General features: G+C 34.7%; 1 protein-coding gene across 1 annotated transcript; it reads left to right on the top strand.

Annotated features, from left to right (window-relative positions):
* The first annotated feature begins 1,149 nt into the window (after window positions 1-1,149).
* On the top strand, window positions 1,150-11,114 carry LOC109620608 (putative uncharacterized protein DDB_G0284715). Its single transcript, XM_020073423.3, has 4 exons — window positions 1,150-1,475; window positions 4,739-4,805; window positions 4,991-5,680; window positions 9,985-11,114. Exons 3-4 carry the CDS (start codon window positions 5,655-5,657, stop codon window positions 10,403-10,405), a joined length of 447 nt encoding a protein of 148 aa, XP_019928982.3. The 5' UTR covers window positions 1,150-1,475; window positions 4,739-4,805; window positions 4,991-5,654; the 3' UTR covers window positions 10,406-11,114.
* The last annotated feature ends 393 nt before the right edge of the window (window positions 11,115-11,507 follow it).

Consider the following 11,507-nt stretch of genomic DNA (forward strand, 5'->3'; position numbering starts at 1 on the left):
ATTTGACAATAGATGTCTACAATATGTACCACAGTATGATTAATCCCCACCAATGAAAATACTTACTTACCGAATCAGAACAAGTTATTGAATACCACTGATAAAAAAAATAGTCATGTGGATCTGCAAGATCAAAGTAAAAATCAAGGTTAGTCAAGCGTCAGTCCTTTTCCGTTCCAAATAAAATATGAGATCACTAATCAGACGAATAAGCTAATAAACTTAAAAAAATGTGAACACGCATATAGGATGTCATGCATCGATGCCATTAAGGTTTAAATACACACCGGAAAGTACAATGTGGTGTGACGTAGGAGGTAGTACGAATTTCTTGGTTTTGGAGCACTGTTCAAATACCACAGAAGCCATTCAACTTTAATGGATTCACTTTCGAAATCTCACTTTTGAATTCGCTTTAGCCAAAGAAACATATGTAGAGGAAACGTACCTGAGACTGAGCTTGTCGATCTCGGCGTATGGTCCATGAATAAGATCTTCACGACAAAACCAAGTTCAAGTCCAAGGTACATGTATTGTCATGTTGTAAATTCTAAATTTACCGGATGGCAGTAGGTACAAAATATACAAACTTGTCATGTTGTAAATTTTGTATTTACCGACACCCGGTAAATTAAAATTTTACAACATGAGAGTATCTTACGTTTCCTATCATTCAAAATGGGATGACGTAGTAGCCGTCCTAAAGTTCGTTCATTCATTTTGTGAGCTTGTTTATGTTTAGTGGTTCATATATATATATATATATATATATATATATATATATATATATATATATATATATATATATATATATATATATATATATATATATATATATGTATATGTATGTATATATTGATCTCTTAAATTACAACAACAAAAAAGGACTTGCAGAGGAGGCTAGGAATAGTGAGACAAATAGATACACAAGCGTTAAACACCTACTCCGAAACAGTTTTAAAATGCATTTACATGACTTTACTGAGACTGACCAATGATAGCGCAAGTATTCCAATTGGCGTCTTTTTCTTGATAATTTCTTTCATTCCTCGTTTGTTTAACTAGTGTATCACAGGCACGTAGCTGAGGAGAAAAAGAATTAATACATTTGTTTTAATTATCTGTGTTTTTTCCTAATAATTATTTACCGGTTCAAAAAGTGGATTGGCCAGTTAGCTTGTTGGCTAATTATCGAAAAGTTCATCACTCAATCAGAAAGTGATGATTGTGAAAACGCGGCTCAATGCAATACACCCCCTCAATGCATATTTATAGGTCTATCTGTGTTTTTTAACCTGTTCAATGGATCCAGAAGCGCCATGATAGCATCTACAATGTATTAGATTTAAATCGAAAGGTTTTTGAGCGAGCGTGCACTGCATGGGAGTGTTTACATTGCTCTACGAGCTTTTCACTTGTTTGCTCTCTCTGATTAAAATCTGGTTGTAATACATGGAAAATATCATTTAGAATTGGTAAGTATAATTTTAATATTTTTTTTTTACTTTCATGTTACATCATTTGTATTAACAATAAAGAAATGAAAATTGAAAATTAACGACATGAAAAAAAATGTTCTTGTGTTTTCTTGACATCATGATCAGTATGAATTTGAACTATAAAATATTATGAAATTTAAGAACAAGCTGGTGTTCAAAGACATGATTTTTTTTCCCCCTTTTTACTAATCATTTTAATACTGTTTCGACTAGTGTTTATATAAAACATGTCAAACTTTCGGGATGGTATGTGAAGCCGGAAGGGCTTCTCAGAAGATTTGATCACGTACCAACCAAGTTCATATCCTGGTGAATTTTTTTTAAACATATTTACTGTTTATAACTTATGTTTACATTTGAAAAGGGCAAACTGTTTAGAATTGTTAAAATTACCGAGATTCAAGCGAATAAGCCTATGCTATGATTATTGTGACGTCATGAAAAAGTTCGCTTAACAAATAAACAGCAAATCAAAAAGTTCACCGGGATATGAACTTGGTTGGTCACGTGATCAAATCTTATGAAGCTCGAAGGGCTTGTCAGAAGATTTGATCACGTACCAACCAAGTTCATATCCCGGTGAACTTTTGAACATTGCTGTTTATTATTGTTCGTCTTGTTTTGGGTAACTATTTTATGTCACCTCTTGTCTAAAAATTCTGCATTATATTAATTCTATTTGTATATTTATATTTTACAATTCCAAATAAACTATGTTGAATAAAATTATTAAAAGAAAACCACATATTTATAGGGTTTAGTAAGGGACTATATTTTGTGGCGGAAAGTTTTCAAGAAGAAAATGAACAATTTTCATAAATTACTAGTTTTAGAGTACTGTTATCTAATTTTCAATGCAGACCAAACTTTCAGATAGTTTTTGGATTACGAAATATTCGTGCTGTTCTGAAAAACATACCCCGGTATTTGAACAACATTTTGATATTTCTATCGATATATTTTGGCATATTTAGCTTATATTTCATATAAATCAAGAAAAATATAACTCCAACTTTGGCCTGCAATTAGCTTATTTCATGCAAATCTCAAATTTTCGAGACGTGACCCCAACTTTTTTTTTTTTTTTTACTTTTGCATGAGACATTAAATGTATGTCTCTTTGTATATAAAGACTTTGAAAGATGGCATCGCTAATATTTGTTTTATTTGCGCTATAATTTGAGTACTCCAAAATTTTGTAAAATACTAAACATCTGCTGTTGTGTTCATTACGTAATGGCATTTGAAGCCGTCAGTAAAGCAAGGTTTTTAAAACTTTGATATTACTTTTATAGTCACTACATGAGCTCAACTTCATTCTGTATTAAAGTCATGATTAAACAATAGTTCAGACTATATATATTTGTTTGATTTCTTCAAATAATCAATTTCCATGCCTAATTTTAGCAATAATTTCAGGAAAATTGTCATTTTTTTTTGGGGGGGGGGGAGGGGCATATCTCCAAAACAATCGCATGTGACATTGGTCACAAATAAAATAAATGAACATTTTAGGTCCCCGTCTTTATATCCAAATGGTTTTTGGATGATGACATTACTAGTATTTCATGTACCAACCTCCGTAATATAACGGTGTTTTTGCTTTTACAATAATGCAACCGTCAAACGAGTAGCGCGTGCGATGATCATTGTAACATTATGAACAAGTTCACACAGAATTGAACGTTTTCGTTACTCTAAAGGTTCATATAAAGAAGCATTCTTGCAAATGCAAATATGCACAACTGAACGTTTTCGCTATCCTATAGGTTAATGCAGGGAAACATATTTGCAAATGTAAATATCAATCAAAGTACTGAAGTACTGAGGGGTGTTGATTTTATCGATTATCATTTATTTTAAAATCAGCGATATGTGATTTTGCATGGCAAGTAGTATCAGTAATCGAAATATTTTCAAGAAATTGTATGGATCCAGGCAAGATTGAACTCTAGTTTTGTTCAACCAAACGCTCGACTGTCTCCGTTTATCTCCGACAAGCAAGAGAGACTCTCTGTTTTGTCGGATATTAACGGGGACAGCCGAGCGTCTGGTTGAACGAGACTAGTACATTGAAGTCTATCGTATGAATACATACGACTTCAAAAAATATCTAAACTGTTTGTACCATATAAAATCTTACTATTTTCATGGTTTTAATAAATAGGTTTTCTTGAAAAACAATGCTTCAGAATACATTGCATCTCAATTTATCGATTATTTTCAGGAACTAAGTGTTGTCAGCGGTATTGATTTGTGCTTAGGTCCAAACACTGTTTCACTTTCGGTTTGCCCGAGTAAGTGCATAGGAGAGAGTTGATTAAAATCAACTCCCAAAAATGATATCATATTTTAAAATATTATTCATTTTAAGAAAATAATCAATCATAACCCCAACTTTAGAACTACAGTACACTATTATGACAATGACAATCCATATATTGAAGAATTTAGGTGTCTGTAAACTTCCGAAAAATTCTATTCCAAACTTTAGAGTAATAGTAGAATCAATATTTCAAAAAATCCTATTGAAATTTGGCTGAAAAAATATTTTGTATCGTGCTTATTTGTTAAACACTTCGGAGCATTTTATAACTAAGCTACGTGGTATCTAGGTCAGTTCTTGGTTCTTTTAAGAGTGTTCGAGAACCAAGGTTGACAATAAAAAGGAAGTACTCGGGGTGTTACTGTAAACCCTCTTTGTTCTGCGGTTGATCAATTTTGTGCGACCCACCAGCCAATGTATAAAACAGGAGGACTGGTTAGCTGCGAAAAATATCTGCAACCATGATGGTTCTTAAAAAATTCGCAATTATCATCATTTAAAACGCTTTGCTGTGGAAATGTTGGCTCCCTCTCTTCGAGAATAAGAGATTAATTTAGGAATCGCTCTTTGAGTATTATGAAGTGATCACCATGGTCGGGGCGTCCAATACAATTATAATGATCATCTCAAAATGTTAAAAAGAATATTCCCTATTACTTAATTTTCAGGAACTGTTCGATTATACTATACGTTACAAGATTCGTAGTGTTATCCCAGACAAATACATTTGCATGGGGATGTAAATATATAGGTTTAATAATGTCCAGTAATGTATTTTGTCTTGGAATTAGATTGACTGAAGAAAGTTTACAAAAATTGTACCACAATCTGATTGGTCTTCTGAATCGCGTTTTTTAAAATTATCTTATTTTCATTCCCCAAGTATTCTAACAATAATTTACATATCTTTCAGATGCTTTTAAACATTGAAATGAGGGAAAGTGCCAGTCTTGTGGTGATCATATGGATTTTGATGAAAGGTCTCTGTCTGTCTGTCTGTCTGTCTGTCTCTCTCTCTCTCTCTCTCTCTCTCTCTCTCTCTCTCTCTCTCTCTCTCTCTCTCTCTCTCTCTCTCTCTCTCTCTCTCTCTCTCTCTCTCTCATGTGTAATATGTACCGTTTACTGCTTTGGAAGCGAGTTAAATTGTCAATGCTTTTTGGTTCAGTACATCCAACGTCCAGCTTCAGTGGTGCAAAATATATCTGGCCGCTTACTGACTCGACTTTCAATTACGAGAAAACATCCTCTACACCAGGAGACTACACTCAATGTGGATTTCACTTCGATGGTAACCATCCTTCATTTTCCGGACTCCCGTTAAAGTTAGACGCCTACAATTTTCCCTTCATAGATATAGATATTGGCGACGCCAATGAATTCAAAGACTTTTCTTTTGCGATGTCCGTGCATATTTCTGGTTCTACGGGTTGTATATTCCATTTCAAATCCATGACTTCACCTGGTACCATCACGGACGTCAGTGTGTGTATTGACGGTACAACGCTGACAATGGAATTGTTACCAGACCCTGGAGCCGTCGCTCCTTCCCACTCCGTACCATCGCTCCAAGGGCAGTGGGTCATGATACAGGCAGGGCGAAGTCAGTCACCTTCTGAGATGAAATTCATTGTAAGCACCACCACTGGTGTAATTAATTTCACAGAGACACCCGTTTCATATGGTTCTAATGTCATATTGGGCTTGCCCGGAATTCTTCGGATCGGAGCGAAGCATGACAACAGCATGGCGCTATCTATGATGGTCACTTGCATTACCATGTACGACGTAACTACAAATACAGGAAGTGACGCTGGTTATATCGAAAATCAATGCAAATCGCCACCATCGGTATCAGGTGAGTAGGGATTGTACCCGACAGATCTAAAACTGCATATTCACCCTAAAACAAAAAATATTAAAGTTTCTAATGCAAATACATGTACAAACATGTCTCCTATTTTTAGATGAGATACTCAGGTGAGTAGGATTTAAAAAAAAAACTAGAGTATGTCCAATGACGTATAGCAAATGGGTCTTTTATTGCTTCCCTGATACAAGTCGCTGTATAACAAGTGTTGCTTATTGCCGATGAAAGAGTAGAGTCTATATTTTTCATGTATTATACTTGCATTGACTTTTATAATTTTCCTCTATTACCAAATATTGTGTATACAAGTGAAGCATTTAGAATGAATGATTTACTCTATTCTTAGGAATTATTACTCGAATAATCAATTTATCAATTCTTAAGCTCAAAAGTACCTTGATTGCAGTCAAACATTTTTCCCGTTTCACTTAAAAAAAACCATAAAAATTCACATAAAATAATTCGTGCAGCATTAATGTAAATAATAGCATTTATTGTCAAATTAGATTAACAATGTTCACTCAAACATGTGTTGTATTCTTGATAGTCCCAGCCAGATCACCAACAGTACTGTCAGTTAAAGCATACCTTTTACAACATACATCGTAGGATAATATTGCATTTTAAATCTCAAATCATAGCATTAGAATCTCATACAACAGAATCTGCACCAAACCATACAATCTCATAGACTCTCATTTTTCCTATCATATCATACCATAGCATAAAATAAACAAAATTCAGTAATTTCAAAGTCAGATATCTTTGAAATGGGGTACAAGTAACACATGTATAACCATATTCATTCTTGTTTACGGCAGGGGTCATTTTTCTTCATGTTTAGCATGAATTACTATCGAAGTAAAACCTATCACTTGAAGTTTAACCTTTTGGTTCTATATTATTACAAATTTGCAGTAATGTAACATTATCAACCTCAAAGATTTGAAACTCATAATAAATCAAAGTACTAAGAGTACTGAAAGACGGAGTCTTGAAAGTTTGAATTTGTAATTGTCCTGGATTTCCTCGAATGTTACAATATATGTTAATTCGGCTGATACTTTGTCTAAATTTTACTCAATCCCGGCCTTCATAATTGTAGAAAATTGACACAATGGTATTTTATGTAAAATAAAACCCCAAGGAAAAATTTGAAAAATTACTACTAACCGGGAAAATCAAACAACTAAATCAAAGTAGATAATTTAAAACATTAGATTTATTCAATTTTGTGATCAAAGGGAAAATCCACAAGTCGGACGGTATCCGTAATAAAAGTTTTATGAAAACCCCGAAAACTCTAAAACTGCTGAATTAACAAACAAAGGGAACATTTGTATGCCGATAACAAACACAAGCACCTGACTTAAGAAATATTTTTTTTTACAATAAGATTCCAAGAACTTTGACAATAAAATGATTTGTCACGGTCGCCATTTTGATTTTTAAGACCGGCTTATCTGACACGATTTTCTTCATTTGCGATTCATACAAAATTAATAGGTAAAAATAAATCCGTTCGCCACTCACTACTTTTTTGTGTAAAGTCGTGCATCACCTACACGAATTACGATACCACTTCCTTTCATTAAAAATCATACTCCGAAAATCAGAGACATAAATAACAGAGATTGTCAACTCCGCCAATAGCGTGTAGATGTTACGGGACCAACCTTACTTTGAGAACTACAAGTGCAACAACAATCTTGTATAAGTTATTAAATTTGAACCTGATAGTGAACATGAACATGAACCTGTAAATATTTTAAGCATAAAAAACTATTCATTTAGTTTTTAAATTACTTTTTTAAAACATATTGACTTTTCACAAAGTAATGGTAATGCATTACTTTACTCATGTAATGGTAATGTAATGCATTACTTCAAGAAAATTAAGCAATGGTAATGGTATTTTAATGCCCTAATTCATAAAGTAATGGTAATGTAATGCATTTTTTTACAAAGTAATTCACCCCAAGTCTGATTCCAACTAAGCCGGAAAACATGAACATGAACATTTAACTTGGTTCTTCAATCGACACGATTGTAAATATTATATGATGTATAAGTCTTCCAAAATGTATAATCTATTATAGATTTTGCTTACAATGCATTGTTTAAAATTTAAATTCAGTTTAATCAACTAGAAAGCCAACAAACGAGAAGGCAAACTCAGACTTGTTTTTATTATTTTTTTTTTGTACAAAATTCCTTTAGAGACGAACAGTAGTCATACCGCAAGTACACTGGAAGCTAATGAAACAGCTATTTTATTTGTAAAACATCTGTGTATAACCCGTCCCGATTTTAACTTCGGCTTGCGCACGAAGTTTGGTAGTATTAAGGTGAAAGATTGTCAAAATAACAATCACAACTTTTCAAAAATGGCACACTGCGTTTGGGAACTTTAATTTCGATTCCACCGTCAACCTCTTCTATTGATTAATGAGCTCGTACACAAACTGAATCGTCAACGGCGCTGTGCATTCAGTTACGTAACTCATTCCACATTTGAACCCGAGCAAGAATAATATGATCAATAAAACTATTTGTTTATTTTCTAAATAGAATTTTGTTTATACACAATGGACTTAAACAGATTTCGTGTTTTTATAATACATATTTACTGAATTGCATGAACACTTTCTGCACTATTTTCTTACGCGTAGACTCAATTCATGTGTTCTACGTGTGCCTTCCGGTTTGAGACTTCGGCTGACACTAAACCAATAGACGAGGTCACGTGACCCCGTCTAAAAATCAATACTATGTTGGTTTGGTTTAACTTTGATTATTGACCATTATGAAATCAATAGATAGTGAATATCTATACTTACAAGAATAGAATTCCTGGGTCCTCCGCCGGTCAAGCAGTATACTAGTATCCACCAAGGCTGTTTAGGAACTTGACCAAGGTATCATTTGGTATAAATTTAATGAAAATCCGTCAAAATTTGTAGGCATGAGAGCGCTTACAAGGTCAATTTTTGGATAAAACGGAGTCATTATTGTGGTCAAAGTCCCATAACTCCAACAAAAAGTATCGACCAATGCTGATTTTTGAACTTGACCAAGGTAATAGTGGTATAAACATTGGTATAAATTTCATGTAAATCCGTCAAAATTTGTAGGCATGAGAGCGCTTACAAGGTCAATTTTTGGATAAAACGGAGTCATTATTGTGGTCAAAGTCCCATAACTCCAACAAAAAGTATCGACCAATGCTGATTTTTGAACTTGGCCAAGGTAATAGTGGTATAAGCATTGGTATAAATTTCATGTAAATCCGTCAAAATTTGTAGGCATGAGAGCGCTTACAAGGTCAATTTTTGGATAAAACGGAGTCATTATTGTGGTCAAAGTCCCATAACTCCAACAAAAAGTATCGACCAATGCTGATTTTCGAACTTGGCCAAGGTAATAGTGGTATAAACATTGGTATAAATTTCATGTAAATCCGTCAAAATTTGTAGGCATGAGAGCGCTTACAAGGTCAATTTTTGGATAAAACGGAGTCATTTTTGTGGTCGAAGTCCCATAACTCCAACAAAAACTATCGACCAATGCTGATTTTCGAACTTGACCAAAGTATTAGTGGTATAAACATTTGGTATAAATTTAATGAAAATCCGTCTAAATTTGTAGGCATGAGAGCGCTTACAAAAAAGTGTGACGGACGGACACACGGACGGCCGGACGCCCGGCATTTCTATGTCCCCGCTCCGCGTAGCGGCGGGGGACAATAAATTAAGACATTTTGCCAATAAACCACGAAATACCGGCACCAGAGTAACTGCTTACACCTTTACTATTTCATCACGTGTGAGTTGATATCCGTAAGCTATAATTAAATTTCAACTGATAAGTAATTATCGAGAAATAAATTCAAAACCTACTTTCATTTTCGATAAACCAGCCCGAAATAGCAAAAATGAGAATTAGGGGGTGGATACGATTCTCTGTAGATACCAACCAAACTTCGGTGGCCACCAATAGTAATCGATTTTATTAACATTAAATGATAATCAGAAGTATGATCCCTTGTGTTTTTCTATGTGGCACCGCCGCCATTGTAACCACGGTAACGTAACAGAGGATAGAGAAGAAGAAAAATTAAGCTAATTTGAAGACAAATTGTAAATAATAGCAGAAATTTAGGCTATCTAAACCAAATTGCGTAATGCAATTAAAAAATTCATAAAGAAAATTCCTTCTTTAAAAAGAGAAAAACGTTAGGAAATGAATAAGAATTCATTAATAAGACTTATTTTGAAATGAACTCTTTTAAGGTTTACCTACCACTTCCTCAACTGGATGTCCATTTCTTCTCACCACTCAGTTTCAAACTACTCCGCAAACAACCAATCCCATTTCAACAGAGATGACATCACAGTCGACACAAACAACCAATCCCATTTCAACAGAGATGACATCACAGTCGACACAAACAACCAATCCCATTTCAACAGAGATGACATCACAGTCGACACAAACAACCAGTCAAATCTCGACAGAAATAACAACACCAATGTCACAAACAACCAATCAGATATCGACAGAGATGACATCACAGACATCGCAAACAGCCAATCAGATATCGACAGAGATGACAGCAAGTGTAACGAGTACATCATTTACAACACAGACGGTTTTGACAACGGAAACACAATCCACCCAGTTTACGACTACGACAGTGACGGTGGAGACTAATACTTTAACCGCACAGTGCAATCGAGCAGAGTTGGGGTCTTCTCCACAAAAGAGAAGTGGATCCTTTATTCGTGTGAAAGAAAACGAAATTTTCAATGATCCAGACAATCTTATTGAAGGTGTGAACGTAGATAACAAGAAAGAGTGTGCTGTGGCTTGTTTTGAAGTTGACGATTGTTTGTCGTTTTTGTACAGGTATAATACTGGCGGACCATCTCCTTGTTTTTTATTTAAAACTCTTACTCCGTCCAACGGAACTCATATGTTGAATAGTCATCTTTACGTTGTGAAGTGTCAGTGAAATATTTCGATGTTTTAAAGTTGTGTTTGTTTTTTGTTTTGTTTTAGCTCACGTGAGCTGAAAGCTCAGGTGAGATTTTCTGATCACTCTTTGTCCGGTGTCCGTTTGTCCGTCCGTCTGTCTGTAAACTTTTTACATTTTTGACTTCTTCTCCAGAACCACCGGGCAAATTTAAAACAAACTTGACACAAGGTATCAACAGGTAAAGGGAATTCAAGTTTGTTAAAATGAAGGGCCACACTTTATTTCAAGGGGATATAATTAGGATATATTGAAAATTTGTTCATATTTTTCAAAAATCTTCTTCTCCATAAACATTTGGCCAGAAAAGCTGAAACTTGTGTTGAAGCATCCTTATGTAGTGTAGATACAAATTTTTGAAAATCATGACACCCAGGGGTAGGGTGGAGCCACAATTGGTGGGGGGGGGGGGGCTTGTCCATAGAATATATAGTGTAAATATTTTAAAATCTTCTCAAAAACCATTTGGCCAGGAAAGCTGAAACTTGTGTGGAAGCATCTTCAGATGGTGTAGATGAAAGCTTGTTCAAATAATGGTTCCTGGGGGTAAGGTGGGGGGCACAATGGGGGTCGAACTTTTACATAGGAATATATTGTGCAAATCTTTCAAAATCTTCTTCTCAGAAACTAATCAGCCAGGAAAGCTGAAACTTGTGTGGAAGCATCCTCAGGTAGGGTAGCTTCAGGTTTGTTCAAATCATGACTCCGGGGGTAGGATGGGGTCACAAGGTGGGGTGGGCAATGGCGCAAAAATTTACATAAGAAACTTTTTAAAGTATC

This window comes from Magallana gigas, chromosome 2 (assembly GCF_963853765.1).
Source record: "Magallana gigas chromosome 2, xbMagGiga1.1, whole genome shotgun sequence".
NCBI classification, from domain to species: Eukaryota; Metazoa; Mollusca; class Bivalvia; order Ostreida; family Ostreidae; genus Magallana; species Magallana gigas.